The sequence below is a fragment of the Hylobates moloch genome, unplaced genomic scaffold, assembly GCF_009828535.3.
Source record: "Hylobates moloch isolate HMO894 unplaced genomic scaffold, HMol_V3 SCAFFOLD_16, whole genome shotgun sequence".
Lineage (NCBI taxonomy): Eukaryota > Metazoa > Chordata > Mammalia > Primates > Hylobatidae > Hylobates > Hylobates moloch.
This window is the reverse complement of record NW_026652291.1, coordinates 25,167,918-25,186,214: the sequence shown is the minus strand read 5'-3', so window position 1 is coordinate 25,186,214 and position 18,297 is coordinate 25,167,918. Positions and strand designations below refer to the sequence as shown.

The following is an 18,297-nucleotide window of genomic DNA, read 5'->3' as shown; positions in this document are numbered from 1 at the left end:
CTGAGATTTAATGAACCACAGACCCATCATCTCTTTCTAGGGCAACGTATTTTATTTTTGAGAAACAAAGTAAAGGAGGCTTCCCTTACAAACGCTGGATTTCCAACAGCTAGTTTTCAGACTTTTCTTTTGCAAGTTGATATCTAGTACCTCAGGATCACTGCCTGAAAATCGCTTCCAAAGGGTTCAAATTTAAATCAATGTGAGGAGGTGGCACACAGCTGCTGGCTTTCATTAACTCTTACCTCTACCAGAAACCAAGCAGCTATGATGCCCAATGACAATTTCTATGACCATTTTCTTATCTTGTCAACTCTCTGAGAGTTTTGAGTAGCATTTCTCATTTCTTGCTTTTCAGTACCCACCCCTCAAACATACTTCCTCAGTGTACCTCACACAGCCTCCCATCAAGCAAAAAACCCAAAATTCTAGTTTATGGCAAGAGCAGAATAAATGCAGCAGTCTCCTCTTCCCCATCATTTTTTGACTTTTCCCAAGTTATTGTACCAGCACAAATGCCTTCTACTCCCAAATCACAGCAAGATATTAACAACCCTTAGTAGAAAGACCCCTTATTAGGTCACACAGAGTCATTATGGCTTAATAGCTGTCACCCTACCAAGCTAACCTGTGCAACAGGTGTGGAAAGTAAACTTAGAGGCTCACTTGGCAGCCCCACAAATAGGGCTTCACAGCTCTCACCCCAATCTCCCAGTGGTCTCTGGTCCCCAGCATGTGAGCCCCTGCCCCTGTAGACCTAGGGAGAAGCCCTTCTCAGCTCAGCTCACCTGTTTGTAGGCATCGAGGAGGAAGCTCTTCCAGACGCAGCGCAGTCCCTCTGAGGTCAGCATGCGCCGCCACTCTCCGCGAGTGGACTTGGAGCGGCTCAACAGCAGCACCACGTGCTTGAGTAGAATGACCGAGTCATAGAGAGCCAGGAAGAGGCAGTTGGAGAAAAAAACTGGCAGAATTTGCAGTGTGATCAGCAAGTCTACGCTGAGGATGCCCATCTTCTCTGCCTCCTGAGTCAGTTCCCTTGTGCGCTCTGGTTCCCCTTCACCCTCTTATTTAAAAGGGGGGTGGTGATAAAGGGGGTGGGGGAGGTAAGGGGGAAGGTTGGGGGGTGGGGGAGAAGGGGAAAAAAAACTAAATTAAAGGAAGCCCAAGTTGTCTCCTCTTTCAAAGAAGCAGAAATGGCAAGACTAAGTCCAGTCTCTCCAGCCCAGCAGTTGGAGTGTGCCCATCAATTCATTCAATTCGGAGCTGCTGCTTTTTTTTTTTTTTTTTTTTTTTTTTTTTTTCAGGATTTAAGATGTTAAAAAAAAAAAAAAAACTGGCGTACTCGTCCCTAATCCAGTTACCCCTGTCAGAGTCCGTTAAAGACAGGCAGTTCTACTTTCATTTCAAGCACCTATGAGACTGTGGCAGAGATTTTAAAATTTTCTTTAGCCTTTCATTGTCTCTATGCTCTTTAAACGTAGCCTGTTTCTTTCTTGAATTGCCAGAGTTTTTTTTTTTTTTTAATGTGCTTTAAGGGTAGTTTTTTTTTCTTTCTTTACTCTGTTTTACACACACTTTCTGTGCTTCTCTTTCTCCCAGTCTCACTGTCTCCCTTCCCCAGGAGCGACTGACTCCTCTTTTTTCTCACTCTCTGTCTTTCCCTTCTTGCTATCTGTCTGTGGTGCAAAGTGCCTCTCTCTGCAGCCCAGTGAGTCTCCCTGACGCCTTTTATACATTCCCTGGCTAATTGCTGCAATAGAGAAATGAAAGCCTAATCTTGGTAAAGATCTTGACGTCATTGAGAAAGAGGGCTTTACTTTGGCCAGGACTGCAGTGAATAGAAAAGCAAAACTCAACAACTTTTTTTTTTTGTAGAAGGGGTGGGGGAGAGACAGTGGAATTTTGCTTTGTGATTTAAAGAGAGAGAAAAAAACTAATACCCTTGACAGCTTTCAGGAAATGCTTCCAAACTTTGGGAAAAGTAATTTAATATAATGTGCAGATTGATATGGCCAACACTCTCTCTTCCGATTATCATTATCATTAATTTATGAGGGGTTTTGGAAAGAAAGGATCCTGGAAGGCAGGTAGAAAAAAGGAAGAGTTATCACAGGTGGTCTTTGCTCTGTTTCTTGGAAAATATGAACATTTATATACAATCTTTATACCTTTATACCATGACTCCAACTCTTCGTAAGATCTGTGACCTAGGTCCTTTAAATTTTTTTGAGTCACTATTTAAGAAAATGCAAAGTGAGTTGTAGGTGGAAAACTTGTAAACTATTTGAGTACCATCACAGCATTTCTTTAAAGCTTCTTGCAGAAACTTGAATACAGGTTTCTTTTTAGTTTTACCCAAGCTTCTAATGAAAAAAAAAAAAAAAATCCAAGTTCCTCCAGACAGGGAAGGAGCTAGGCGACATTCTTTTAGCTTCATTTTGCAGATAAAATTAAAACTTTCCATTGAATAGCATTAAGAAGCCATAAGGCTGAGAAATTAATTATTTATGAAAGCTCTTTAAATTCGGTGTTTCACCTGCTTCTGTTAGCATAACCCCTAAGAGACGTGATACTTTAATTCCTTTTTGTTTGAAAAAAATTTAATTAAATATATAGGAAGTTAAGAGCAGACTGAATTGGTTCAAGGTGCCACATTGACCATTGTTCATTGGCTTGCCTCTCCCATGAGTTTTTAGGACAGATATTTAGGCAGACAATACTTTGGCAGAATGGCATGACCCCCACTTTATTCTACCTTTTCATCCTGTGTTATCTAATAGATCACCTCTAGGAATTATGTTTTCTTGGAAGAAGGTAAGGCAAGTACAGACTTTGGGATGGGGTGTAAAATTGTAATTGAAAATTAATTAGCTGAGTTTTCTACGTAGCCAGAGCTCTCATTAGGCATAAGCTAAGCAGTAGGTGCAAGCTTGCGGTTAGTGTATTGCATACTTTTTCCATATGGCTAAAACCTTCATGATCACAGAAATAATTTAAAAGCCTAGACAAGAGTCATTAATTTGTCGTCCCGTGAGCTGAATTCTGCATATTAATGCATTTTGTTTGGTTGGCAGGTTGCTTTTTTGCCTTTAAAAAAACAATAATCAAAAGAGAATGCCTTTAGGTTCCGTGAGACCAGGGATTCTTGTCCACTTTGTTCACTGCTACCTCCCCAACACCTAGAACCATGCTTGGCGCACAGTCGGCTCATTGAGGATGTTCTGAATGAATGAATGAACAGGGCATGCAGAGGGCCTCTGCATTGCTCTACACTAGGGGGCACCATTCACATACAATATGATGTGAATGGGGGTGCCCTGGAATTGTAAAACGTGGTGGCCTTGTGCAATGCCCTCTCTTGTGACACAACCCTCAGCATTCCCTACAAATTCTTTCATTTTTTTCGTTAGTTTGGCTCCTGATGAGTTTTGAATTTGCATCTCATGGACGAAATTGTTAAAGACTTCAAAGTTTAGAAAAATAATATAAACCATATAGAAAAATTATATCTTCCCTATGACTAGCATACAATGTTAGCAAAATAATATTACTAATGTATGCAATGTACATTTACTGCATGTATCTTCTCAAACTACTCAATGTCCTTATGGGAAAAAACAAAGAACAAAGGCAGGGAGTTGACAACACGGTATTTTAACTGGTGGAGATGTGAAAGCTATATTGCCATAGTTCCCACCAACAATGGCAGAAGGAGGTGTAGACTCAGGAAATGCTGCTTCCACTCACTGCCCAAGCCTTAAAATCTCTCCCCTTCTCAGACCTTCATTCTACCTTGATGGAATTAAACCAGTGCTCCCCTGCAGTGGAGACTTCAGCAGCTTTAAACCAATTCTCTCTCACTTGCTTTTGCTCTGAAGGAGGAAAGTATGTTTGTAAATGGCAAGCTAAGGACAGGGATTGATAGAAAATCAGAAAAACCTTTCTTTTAAATGTGAAGTTCAAAGCATATCCAGATTTTAAGTGACTATAAATTAGAATTAGGATTCTGTTGGGGACTTTTGTTTCTTTTTATTTATTTATTTATTTATTGAGGTTAGAAGTGTTTGACGGGATTTTTTTTTTTTTAAATAAGAGAACAAAAAGATACACAGCCAATCTGGTTATGTCATTTCTCAGATTTCTTCTATCATTTTTCTAAATGAATGAATAAACAAATCACAAAACTGAGGGCCATTCCTCTAGCAGATAGACAATCTGTCCATCCAAGAAATTACATTTCTCCAAAGCTATTTCTTTTTTTATTTATGGTGCACAATTGCTTGTTCCAGTTATTAAGAATATTTATTACATTGATTTTCAAGTAATTTTATACTCATTAAGTAACAGAATAATCCTAAGGTGACAGAGTATGACTTTTCCCATCATATAGATGAGAGAAAGCAGATTACTAAAATTAGGGAGTCCAAGCTGGTGTTGGGATATTTTCCCTAACTCTAAATAAGCCTCACTTTTTTTCTTTAATGTCTGTTATGGGTCCTGGTCATTACTCTGATAACCAAAACCCTTGTTGAAAGTGGTTTGCTAGTAATTTAATCTTCAAAATGGCAAAGGCTGTGAGGACTTCACATCTGTTTAAGACTGTCCCGACTCAAGTTCCTTGTTTAGATTTCATATGTTCTTTCAAAGGGCTTGGTTATCTTCTTGGTCATGTATGTGTTCTTAGCAATCAAAAAGTAATGAGTTAAATGCAAACCAACGAGGGCCATGTCGGTTGCATTTCCCCATACGATGTTCTACACGGGTTTTAAATTCCAAAGAGAAGCAGCCTAGGGCAAAATGCTTTGGGCTTTTTTTGAAAAAACCTTTGCAAAATTGTTTAACTTTTCTATATTCCCATAGTAAAAGAGCATCATGTCCCACTGTTGCCTCTTTCTGGTTGGAAAATAACAAGCATATGAGTCACAAGCCTTTCTTTAGTCCTCTTCTTGACTCTAAAATTGAGATTGAGAAAATAAAGTTGGATAATCTGAAAGCAGACTTGGAAATTTTAAGTACAACAGTTGCCACTACTATTTCCTTATTCTTATTTGAAAGAGCAGACGAGCATCCAGATAGTCCTGTGATATTAACAACTCATACCATGGACTTTCAAGCTGCCTTTGTTTCATGGAATTTTGTTCTTTCTAATTCCAGTGATTTGTCAAGTGCATAATAAAAAAAAAATGGCATTTCATTTTTACTTTCTTAAAAACATGTCAAATGAATACATTATAAATCCAAAAATGTCTGGAAACAGCAGGTATGCTGATTTTGGATTTGAGAATATGGTTGCCATACATAACCCCTAAAACAGTGCCGCTCTTATCAGAGCAAGGAATCACAAACTGTATAACCTTCTGCCTCCATTGACTGTGCCTGACAGGGAGTTATGACGAACAGCTTACACCACAACTACTGAATCACTCAAAATTCCCTGTGGGCCCATCCATTCCACAAACACAGCCGTGTTCTCTGCCTTGTGATGAAAGGAGAAGCTCAATGGATAAAATACACAATCCCAGAGTAAACTCTGACACACCTTGAGCAAAGCAACTTGGGGGCGGGAGGGCAGGCTGAAGCCTTGGGAGGTATGAGCATTCTCTCCCAGCAGCCCTCTTCGTAGGTTCCTCTGTAGTGCTGGCAGACAGCACCCATCCGAGGTGTTAATGCATTCTTCCCTCAGTAACTGTTGCTTCTCTTTTTTTTCCAGGCTACCTACTGGTAAGACAGAGGGGGAAAAAAAGACAAAGGAAATAAAAAGGAGAGGGAAAGCAAAAATGAAGAGAAAAAGGAAAGTAAAGATGGTAGGAGAAAGGCAGGGAAAGAAAAGACTCAATGAGTTGCCAGTGGAGGCCACCAACAGACAGCCAATTAATGCCAAATGTGGCAATGCTTTTTGTGAGGCAACAGTTGTCCGGTATCTGGATGAAAGCCACCACCGCATTTCACAGAGGCCACAGAACAGCTGTTAGGAGACAACAATAGACTTCACTTATGATTGGCCTGGTCTGGATCCACATTGATAGCCAATCCCCTCTCCCTGCTGCCCAAACCTCTCCAGGTGCCTTGACTGTTATTTGGTTTTAAGAACAGTTTATCAACCTCTAGAGACACGTGGAGTTTGGGATGGTGTGGGAAGAGGGGTGGTAGGGGAATCGAGAAGAAGACTTTGTAAAGTTATACATGGTGAATTCATTCAGCATCAAAAAAAAAAAAAAAGAAAGAAAGAAAAAGCTCAAAATGAGGAAATTGAACTCACCCTTTCTTTTCTGAAACTGTGACTCAATCTCTTCTTTCTCCCTAAATCCTTGACCCAATGCAGTAGACCAAAAGAAACAAAGGAAAATGGTCAAAAAAAGTCATCATCTCTGGAACAACATTTCCTTTACTATGTTTCATTCGTCGGCTCATAGGAAACCACCAGATGATATTAAGTTTTAAAATAAAATAGGTCATTCTTTATAAAAGGCTTTACAGCAGCTTTTTTAAAAAGTCACTTATCCATCACCTCCCTCATATGCTGAACATGTGAACACCAAGCATGACAAAATATACTAAGAAACATGCTGGCTCATGCCATTTCAGAGGTAATGGTGTAGTTTGTTCCCACTGAGAGCAAAGGATGCCACACCTCCTCTCTCAAGAATCAGTACACTAAGTAAGGCTCAAAGAAAATAAACTAGATATTCTATTCTAACCTCAGTGGAAATGAGGAAGCTAATAGAATTAACTGTAGCATGACAAATTTCTGTTTGGTAAGAGGATAAAATACCTGCAATGAGGATGATTGTATAATGAGTGCGTTACCAAGGGAGGTTATGAAAATGTTATCAGTGGACTCACAAGGTAGGGAGGAAGGCTAATAAAATAATCTCTCAAAACCTTTTTAAGCTTGTGGTACTCTTAAAATAATGATTCAGAATAAGTTACTACATAACGTTACATAAACAACACAACTGAGCAACTGGCGGAACACAATAATTTATAAATTATTGTTCTGTTTCCACTTCAATTTTGAAGACTAAATTTTTTGTCAGATTAAGTGAATCCTTATGCTTTTCTAAGAGGTAGTAGACAGGAAAGCATTAGTGTGTCTTCCAAGGACAAAATATAAGGCATGAAATTCAAATCTATTTTTACATCCAGTCTCATTTATTAGATGGACACTGGGAGTCTTTTATCAGGATGTGACCACTTAGCTAAATGATTATTTTCAAAACAGAGATATAAACAAATTTCCAAATAGCCATGCTTTACTATGTCAGGGGAATTTTCTGTCATGTTTTAAAGATTCTATATCTGCCTTCCCAAAATAAAACCAAGACATTTTATGATTTATCAGTAATGAGCTAAATGATACACAAATCTAGGACCTCAAACTCCTCAAAGCAAATATCTCTATTGCTTTCTGATAAATGTTAAATAATACCAACTCACTCAGCAGTTTGGCATTTGCCTTTTATCAAGAGATGTCATGTTCTGGTGGACTTCAATCATAAGTCACAGAATCTATTTCTGGGGCCATGCAGGCCCATATGACCAGAAACAAATCTCTGATTTTATTTTTCTACCTGCAAAATGGAGGTTAAAATGTTTTTTTCATATTTATGCCATGTCGATGAGTAATATATTCAAGTTTATAAGAAACTTAGCTTTATTCTAAAAATATTCAATATAAAAAAACTTGACAAGTTTTTTCAGACCTGCCTAAGTCAATAGATTCCTTCTAATAAGACCTTCTTTGTGAAAAGAAACAAACCTTCTTTGTGAAAAGAAACAAACAAACAAAAACAAAGAAACACACACACACAAACAAAAAAAAAACAACAGATCCTGGCAGGCAGGCCACATATTATTTTTAGTTTCAATTACCAACCCGTTCTACCTAACTTGATGGAAACTTTGGATGTAGTGGAAAATAGAAAAAATTATCTGTAACTAGGAACTTAATGGGCAGGTTCTTTGCCTAAAGAATAATAATTATCAACCTGAATCTTAAACTCAACCCTAAACTGAACCTGATGCGGAGCCCTCGAGAGAGGTGTGTTCCTTACCTCTAAATTACCACATAACATTCCATTTATTTTCCAAGATTCAAGGGAGAATAGAAATAAAAGCTGGCCAAATATTCCTGACCCTGGAAAACAAATGCTCTCTAAGTTTCCTGGACCAGAAAGGAGTAGAAAAACTTTTAAAAACATAGGAGAAAAATCACTGACGTTTTAATGGACAATGTGCTTATCAAAGTAAAGCCTCAATAAAATGCAATGTTTGGGCCTGGTGAGGTGGCTCATGCCTCTAATCCCAGCACTTTGGGAGGCCAAGGTGGGTGGATCGCTTGAGGCCAGGAGTTCGAGACCAGCCTGGCCAACATGATGAAACCCCATCTGTACTTATAATACAAAAATTAGCATGGCGTGGTGGTGCATGCCTGTAACCTCAACTACTCGGGAGGCTGAGGCATGAGAATCACTTGAATCCAGGAGGCAGAGGTTGCAGTGAGCCGAGATTGGGCCACTGCACTCCAGCCTGGGCCACAGAGTGAGACTCTATCTCAAAAGGAAAAAAGAAAAAAATGCAATGTCTGCCAATAATTTGGGTACTATTTTGCATGCTCTTTAAGAGATCATTTAAGTCATCCTACAAAGAAATATTTCCCTACTGTCCTGGGACCTGAAAATTATGGATCTCAAAAGATTGTCTTTTTATACAACAGACTCACTCTTCTAGAAGGCGTTAGAGGGTACCAGTGGTTGGAAAAGGCAAATGGCGAAGCAGAAAGGTGGAAGGTAGGGCTGGATTTAGATGAATGGATGTCATAAGGAATTTGAGGACAGTGCAATAATAAATAGCATTTGATTGCCTTCATCGCAATAGATGCTAAATATTAGAAAAGTAGAGTGCAATTAGTTCAATGACAGAATATGAAATTGAAAGTCAGTGGGCAAAATATTTCCCTTTTCTATCTGTAGCCCCAGTGTAAAGACATGGGATATGTGAGAAAAGGAATAGGAAAAAGCCAAGAGACACTGGCCTACATTAGAAAATCTACTCAAAATCACTCAAAGGACTGACAACTGTAAGTCATTTTTTTTTTTTTTTGGTTGAGTTATCCATTCACTTACAACAAACATTTGTTGAAAGCTACAAAGTTAGTCATTGTGCTGGGCATTGAAAATGATCCTGGGTCTCAAAAAAATTTAGAGACCAGTAGGAGGAGACAGACATATAAACTAAGGAAGGCAACATGATGCTTCTTTTTGTGCTATAATACGTGCTATAATAGAACTGAATCATACAGTAGAGTATAGAGAAAGAATTACCCAAATCTGTGTGAAGCCAGAGTCAATAAAGGGTTAACAAAGAAAATGCACAGGCCCAGCTAAATACAGTATTGCAAAATGAAATTCATTCATGTGGTATTTGATAATGGAACAAGTTTAAAACGATTGTTTTGTATATGTCATGTTTGTAACATTTTATTATAAATCACTATGAGAGGAACTTACGTGGTTTTTTTTTTGACCTTAGAACATAATTAGGAATGGATAACCTTCTCTCGATAAGCATAAAGTTGATAGAGATCAACAAAATGAAAGAAGTTTGTTACAATCTTTGGTTTGTGTGTGTGTGTGTGTGTGTTTTGTTGTTGTTGTTTTGTTTTTGTCTTTTGAGAGGGAGTCTCGCTCTGTCGCCCAGGCTGGAGTGCAGTGGTGCGATCTTGGCTCACTGCAAGCTTAGCCCATTCCTTTCATTTTGGGGTTGGCCAGGTACCTCACCAAGACATTTTCATAAAACATGCTGACATTCCAAATTAGTGACTAGATAATATTAGAGCCTTTGGAATTAATCTTAGTATGCATATTAGTGGTAATATAATAACTAATATTAATGCTGCTTGTGGGGAGGAATGGGCTTATAACTAAAAATGACATGAATCTACATTTCCATTCTTCCAATTCTCCTCAGTCTAAACCTCAGGAAATTACTCTTGCTTCTTTATTGGTGGTGCTTCTTACCTCTGTCCTCTCATGACAAGTCACCTGAACAGTGCATAGGAGGCATGGCTAGAGACTTTGAGCATGTTTACTGGTAGTGGAATTGTATAGGCCATCTCAAGAATGAGGTAGACATCAAGATTTCATGAAAATAGGAAGTATTTATGAAATACAGAGTCTGTCGTATATGTGTACAACGAACATTCTTATTTCCATATTCAGAGTATAAATTCCTGCTGGGAAACAGTTAAATCCTGAGATTTTTAAAAAAACTTTTTATCATGGAAAAATTTCAAACATGTTCAAAAGTAGAATGATGTGTATAAGGAACTATTCGGCATAAGCTCCTAACCAATCTTGTGTCCATCTTTATAACCCCTACTCACTTCTTGCTTCCTGTGTAATTTGAAGGATGTTCCAGTGAAGTTTTTGGTTTTCCCAGAATATCTACAACGGTATTATTGTCTACAGAAAGCATCATATAAATTAGCTGGCTAATTGATTTTTTTTCTCTTATATCTACCTTTTTGCTCACTCTTTGACAATCATCTGTCAAGCTACTAAGAAATATATGGGAAATAGAAATTTTTCTCCATCATTTCTGAGCTAGAAACCAATGTTTTGTCTGAGTACCTACATGCTACAGTGATAGGTGTTTTTAAAAAGTTAGAGACAGATAATAAAACCATAACATTTTCGTAAATTATTGAACCACAGTCATTTTCTTTTTTTCCCATTCATTTTTAATGGTATGCAGTACGCATGCTGACTCAGAGTAAGATTGCTTTTTAAATTATGAGGTGGTCTCAGTTTATTCATTTACATCTATCCCAAAATGCAATGTACTACAAGGTATGACAAGAAATTGCCATCCAGGTCATAAGAATCTGACAACTGTGATAAAATAGAAGCAGATGATAAGAATTCATAGAAGTAATCAATACCAAACTAATGTGTTTCTTAATGAGAAGTTTCTCATAATGAAACTTCATTGATACAAAAAACAAGCAATTTACCATAAAAACAAATACTGTATGACTATAAACTTCTTAGTGCAACTCATAATAGGTCTGTGCACCTTACTCTCTAAAGTCATTCCCCTTCCTGGGTCATTGACCTTGTCCTACAAGTAATAATCTCTTTCATCAGTGATCTGTCATCTTCTCAACTATTTACCATTCCAGAACAACCCCAAGCCTAGAAAGTGATGAATGGATGTTTTGGAGGTTTTTATGGAAAATGTAATACCCTTCCCCATATCACCGATTACTGAGAGAGGAGGAAGGTGGGAGGGGAGAAGTGTGTGTAACTATTTGATTCTCTGCATTCTCTCCAACAGAGGTATAAAATTTTGCCTGATGCTCTACAAGTATAGCACACTCGCATATGCATGTACATTAAATTTTGTAGGTGTGCTTTGCTATATTGAAAAACATATTCAAATAATAAATCTCAATACATGAAAATGACTTTCTTTTCCTACAATACATAAAAATGCCAGGGCAATCTGCTTTCTACGATCAGACACCAAAGAGCTAAACATTGAGTGATATCCAACTTTATGAGACACATAAAAATGAAATAAAAATGAGTAAGAAAATAAACATTTAAAGAGATAAACACTGTCAAACAGAAATGATTACAAAGTTTGTAACAATCTGCATTTTTCATTGGTTTCTATTTACCTAGCCTTCCCCACTATGAATTTCTTTTGCTTATTTTCCTTCTTTTAATAATGTTGGTTCCCATAATCATTGACATTAAAGGACAGGAAGCAAGACTCAGTTTATATTTATTGGGAGAAATATAAGTAACTGGAAAATGCAAAAAATTTCCTATATTCTTGAATGTTTTATTTAGCAACTTTCATTTAATAGCTCTGAAAAATTGAACCTCTTCACAGAGATACTGTTTGTTTACCTTGTGCCATATGAAACTACCACATTCAACCTTTTCTTAACGTACAAAAACAGCAATTTCATATTGTTTAACTATTTGCTAATTTTAAATAGCAAAAGGTCTACAGATTGGCATTCTACTTGAGCTATATATGGTTATTATTGGTGAAATATACAGAGGAAAAATGGAAGTATTATTTCTTTGTTTCTTTTTTTTTTTTTGAGACAGGGTCTTGCTTCATTGCCCAGGCTTCAGTGCAGTGCAGTGGCACAATCATAGCTCATTGCAGCCTCAAACTCCTGGACTCAAGCAATCCTCCTGCCTCAGCCTCCTGAGTAGCTGGGATTACTGAAGCATACCACCATGCCTAGATAATTATTTTATTTTTTGTAGAGATGGGGTCTTGCTGGTCTCAAACTCCTGGGCTCAAGAGATCCTCCCACCTCTGCCTCCCAAGGTGCCAGGATTATAGGCATAATCCATCATGTCCAGCCTGGAAGTATTGTTTCTATTGGTACGTGCTTGACGTTGCTATTTGAAATTTTATTTTTTTAATTGTATCATACTAATGGTGAAAAACCCATTAATAATATTTTCAGTCTCACCCATCAATGACTGTGTTATTGGCTTAACATATAGCCCCTAGGTGAAGTTACATACCTTGCCAATTAGTACGTCAAGCACGATAGTGCCTTCTTTAAAATGACTACACTTAAAATATATGTTAGAACATAGCATGTTAAAACTCAGTAAAACTTTGGGCTAGAAAAGGTTTTGTAGGCAATATGTTGTGTTGCTGTTAACAAATGTGAAGGAATTATGCTACAATAGTAATGAGAGGAAAGGGGTGATTTAAAGTTTTAGAGGTAGAAAGGCAATCTTAACCAGGGATGGACTCAACTAAAGTTATGTTAGGTATGGCATTCAAGTCAGCAGGAAAGGACTTCTGTTACAATCTAAAAGTTTGAGCTTTTATTTATATTCATAAAAAGTTGAAAAAGTGAATTATACATTTTTAGAGTAGAATGGAACTTCTTCTCTGAGGGAACAGCATATCTCTGCTACTCCTAAGGCTATCATTCTTAAGGGAATCTTTTGTAAGACTTGGTTTCAAAGTTGCCTACTCAATTTGGGAGTTGGCTTAGTCTGCCCATGTTGTAGACAAAGTTAAATAAAATCCACAAAGCAGATTAAACACATTCTTTAGACACCAAGTCAGTACTTTAATCACTTTTGTGACCCACCTTGATTAAATGTATCAAAACAAAGTAACAGTAAAGAAATACGGATTATATCACAGGCCACCAAGCAAGTACCCAATTATCTTCTCACATAATCCTCCTTTTATAAGAATGATAATATCAACGCAAACTGCACCAACAAGTAAGGATTGCTGACTCTCATTGAGAACTTATTATATACCTGCCCCTCTTCTAAATATTTTAGTAGCATTAAGTCATGCAATCTTCATAACAATCTTATGGCATAACTACCACTATTAGATTCATTTTGTAAATGAGAAAACCAATACTCGGGGAAGGGTGAAGCAAATTGCCAAAGGTCACAATCGTTGAATTACAGAATTCTTATGCTGGAAGTGCCATGAAGCAATCAACTAGTTTGTTTCTCAATTTGTATGATAGGCTAAAAAATTCCACCGCCTCCAACCAACAGATACTAAATCCTAATCTCTGGAACCTGTAAATGTTGTCTTATTTGGAAAAAGACTCTTTGCAGATGTGATTATGTTAAGGATCTTGAGATAGGAATGTTATCCTAGATTATCTGAAGGTCCTTAAATGCCATCTCATGTCTCTTCATAAAATGGAAGTAGACAGATATTACACACACACACACACACACGCACGCACACACAAGACAACAATGAGAAGATGGAACACAATGAGACTTGAAAAGCAATTTTGGCCCACTGACACTGATTCCAGACTTCTGGCCTCCAGAACTGTGATTGAATCATTTTCATTGATTTTTAAGCCAACCAATTTTTGATAATCTGTAATAGCAGCCACAAGAAACTAATACGGGCTGCAATTTGAAGAATATTTAAACTGTTGAACACAAGCTAAGTGCTCCTGTTTTGCAAAAACCAAAGAGGAGAGTTTAGATTTCTTCCTTCAGCAATATACTATGTATTACTCAGGGTTCCCTACAGGGACAGAACTAATAGGATAGATATATATAAAGGGGAGTTTATTAAGTATTAACTTACGTGATCACAAGGTCCCACAATAGGCTGTCTGCAAGCTTGAGGAGCAAAGAGAGCCAGTCTGAGTCTCAAAACTGATGAACTTGGAGTCCGATGTTTGAGGGCAGGAAGCATGCAGCATGGGAGAAAGATATAGTCTGGGAGGCTAGGCCAGTCTCACCTTTTCATGCTTTTCTGCCTGCTTTATATTCGCTGGCAGCTGATTAGATTGTGCCCACCAGATTAAGGGTGGTTCTGCCTTCCCCAGCCCACTGACTCAAATGTCAATCTCTTCTGGTAGCACCCTCACAGGCACACCCAGGAACAATACTTTGTATCCTTCAATCCAATCAGGTTGACACTCAGTATTAACCACCACATACTACAACATTTGACCACCTCACTCTCGAGGAATGTTCCTTCTAATTAATAAATCATCCATGTCCTTTTGCTCTGCCTCCTTCAGAAGTAGATATTAGCTTTGTTTTTGCCCTTTCCAATAGGTCTCCATATTCTAAGTGATTTCATATCACTGTTACATTCCATAGGCTGAATTATGCTCCTTCATTTAGTCTCTTTCTTACAAGACCAATTTCTGGCATTACAATCATGTCTCTAGTATCCCTCTAATATCCCACTATAGTTGTGAAACTGAGGAATGGTCTCAAGATTTGAATTAACTTATTTTTTTCAAGACATGAGTATAACAGAGAGACTAAGATATATGTTGAATGAGATGGATGTGTTGTGTGATTTAAGATTAATACTGGATCTGTAACTTAAAAAACAATTAGGTTAATTTCATCAAAATCCTTCTATTACGAGTGGTTATATATTCCATATGCATTCCTAGCAAGCCTATGAAGTTGCTTTTAGTCATCCAGACTCTCAAGAAATTATTAAATAATATTATCTGTGACTTCTATATTTAGAATTTAATCTATAAGGTTATGTAACAAATTGAAACAACAAATGTTTCTAAGTGAGAGTAAACAAGACTTTTGCATAAGAACAAATGCAGGGGACACCATGATCTCTAGTCTATTTACAAAAGTTATAAAAATTACAGATACTTTCACATGCCCTAAGCTCTGGCAGATTTTATACCAACTGACTAATCACTGTAAAACAGCAACTGCATTACTCCATCCTAGGATAGCCAATAGAGGTGAGGCTGTCCATCCCAACCCATTTCTCTTTCTTAAGTAAAAATAAAAAATAAGATTCCAAAATCAGAACCTGTTTTACTCAAGCCAGTTGATGTAGCCATAACTAACAATGACACAAGAGACCTGGGAGCTCATGATAGAAAGGATGCATTTTCAATCGCCTGTAAAACTTTTTCAACATATCATCATCAAAAAGATTTCATTCTTTCTACTTTATGTACACTATTTTTGGCTAGGTTTCTCTAACTAAGCACTATTGACATATTGGGTTGGATAATTCGAGGCTATCTTGTGCATTGTAGAATGTCTAGCAGCATCCCTGGTCTCTCTTCACTAGATGCCAGTAGCACCACCCATCCCCGACCCAGTTACGACAATCAAAAATGTCTTCAATATTGTCAGATGTCCCCTGGCAAACAAAATTATCCCCGTCATTTAGAACACATATTAATACTAATCAGTACAACAAATTGGCTTAAATGGGATAAGTTAAGAAAAAAAAAGCAGAGGACTAAACTTTCTTTTACATTGGTCTTGCTTTAAAGAAAATAATAAAGTTGTAAAGCAGGCCAACAAGGACCCCCCTTCACATGAAAGACAGGCTTTTTTAAAAGAATAATTGGGAGTTTATTTTCAATCAGCCAATTTTGTGGCCAAAGGATAGCCTGTTCATCTTTTACATCTCTTCAACCATTCTCACTGTGGGTTTCTGGTGATGAGAATTTTAAAGCCAATCTGTGATTTACATGGATTACTGTGATGCCCAGGACAGGGAGGCATCCACAGAAGTTCTATCCATATATGTATCTAGAGCACACAGAGGCAATGTTTCTGTATTAGACATGAGCAATTTCATTAATTTAAGTGGCCAACAGGCAGAGTTTTAATTCCCTGGATGATCTAGGAGTGGAAGTAAGGAGAAAAGGACTTAGAAAGAGGCCAACTGACATGCCTTTGCCCTGTTTTCACCCCAAAAGGGAAATCTCTGTTTTTTCTGCAGCAATGAAACTCAGTGATATTGGTCATGGGGCTCCCCATTGCAATAAGATACAATAACCTTCAAGAGAAATGGAAATTTGGGAAACAGATTTTCGGGCCTTTATTTTCAAAATAATTTTAAAAACTATATAAGCACCCAAATTTTAAAAAAATTATCCATCAGTAGCATAAATTTCTGTGAATCTTTGTAGAAATGACAACCATTCTAGTTGCTAGGACTCTATGAATTGTCCACTTGCACTGTGATTTTTCTTCAAATCATGTAAATGCTTGATATTTTTAATAATATCAGGGGTTACATGATACTATCTAGATGTATATTCCACTTATTTTAGGGTCAAAAAATTACAACCCTGCTTTCAGATCTAAATAATTCTCATAACTCCCAGAAACACAATCTTTCCACCTGTTACCAAAGCTTAATGGCTGGCTTTCATTTCTGGTACATTCAGCCAGCAATTCATTTCTGGCCATCCCACAGAGATAATGCATGTGCAAAAAAAATACGGGCATGTGTTCATGATTATTCTTTTTAATCAGACATCATCATACCAGCAATATTGGAACCTTCCTGTTCCTGGCATCACAACCACTCCCTTCCAAAGCAAAGGACATGAACCCTGCCTCAACTCCTGTACCGGCAAGTCAAGGGCTTCTACTGAGGATCTTTTTCAGAGTCATGCAAAATTGAGTTCAAGAAGTGTAGACTGAAAGTAGATGGGGCCAGTTCTTTTTGCCAGAGATAGGCACTCCTGCCCCTCCTTCTGATTAAGGCTTTTGTTCTTTTGATGGAGGGAGTTTCAATGGATGAGGAAAGCTACCCTTGAATTATCATCTCTTAAGCGGAAGCTGACAGTGCTAACAGTTCAAGCACAGGTTGATTGATGAGACTGTCTCAGACTTAGAGGCAGGCAATCTTTGTCATTGCAAGGCTCAGGCAAGCAGTTTCACCTGCCGCAATGCTAGTATCACTCCTCTTCTTCCCATCCTGCTCAAAAGTAAGTGAGGAGCACTACTCTTACTGAGCACAGAAATCTCAGGTCCTCTGAGTTTTGTTGACTTTACAGATTTGAGGACTTTGGTTGACAAATTGGGATTCCTCTACCAATGATTCTTAGTGAATAAGGTAGGATATGGAAGAATATGGGGGAAAATCCAGGTTTCTTGAGGCCTGAAGCTTCTATAATTTGGGGGCCCTCTTTAAGTAAAAAGGTATTACACATTTATAAATACAAAAATTAGGTACAAAGTCTATAGTTATTCAGAACGTGAAAAAAGCTTGCAACAAATTACAAATTTTAAAATCCTGAGAAGTACCACAAACATCACAAAGCCCAGAAAAAAACTGCACAATATTTTAAAATTAATTATCTATACATTTCTTACATTCTGTGACTGCATTTTCTTCGATCACCTCTTCCTAATACAATAATATTGTCATGTAATCTTCTATAGAAAGAGCAAAAAGATAACAGTCTTTTCTGTAAATCTGCAAATAGGAATAATGTTCCTTCTTACTGGCTGTTTAGAAGATTTTATTTCAACTTTACAACCCATGTAAAATTTTATTATGGGTGTTATATTTTCTTTCATATGAGAGCTGTAAGTCTGGATTTTCAAGTAATGAGCTTCTGCTTTAATACATTTTTAACCTTACTTTTCCTCCACATTTCTTAGTCCTCGTGTTCTGTACCTTGCTGTCCCAATACCAGGCGATTTCTCACAGAAGACGGTATGCCTGGAAGTATCCCCATGCTCGGACAGATAGCAACATATTCGCTATGACTGCAAATCACACATATACCATTAAATCTAAACTAAATGTATTTCTACTAAAATTGCTGCTCTTCAACTCCACCGAACACAAAAAGTATGAAGGTGCAAAAGTCAGGATGTAAAAAGACAGCTGTTTCAATCAATTGTGGTTAAAATTCCTCACTTTTCTAAATTTTACAAAAATATATGACTATGTAAATACATCGAAAGTGAAGGGCTTGAAGATTAGCTTCATTAGCATCAGCATAAA

The 18,297-nt window shown here is 37.5% G+C and overlaps 1 protein-coding gene and 1 long non-coding RNA gene across 11 annotated transcripts in view; one reads left to right on the top strand and one right to left on the bottom strand.

The window, feature by feature from the left end:
- The window catches only part of DIO2 (iodothyronine deiodinase 2), a 168,976-nt gene that overhangs the window by 12,880 nt on the left and 137,799 nt on the right, over positions 1-18,297 (bottom strand). For all 10 annotated transcript variants that reach the window (XM_058429776.1, XM_058429774.1, XM_032180177.2 and 7 more), the window contains one exon: positions 789-1,063. In XM_058429776.1, coding sequence (XP_058285759.1) covers positions 789-1,010 — 222 coding nt within the window. In that variant the 5' untranslated portion in view covers positions 1,011-1,063. The remainder of the gene's footprint in view (positions 1-788; positions 1,064-18,297) is intronic.
- Positions 863-6,890, top strand: LOC131381549 (uncharacterized). The gene is made up of 2 exons (XR_009210366.1): positions 863-1,026; positions 5,711-6,890. It is a non-coding gene; the product is annotated as an uncharacterized LOC131381549 (long non-coding RNA).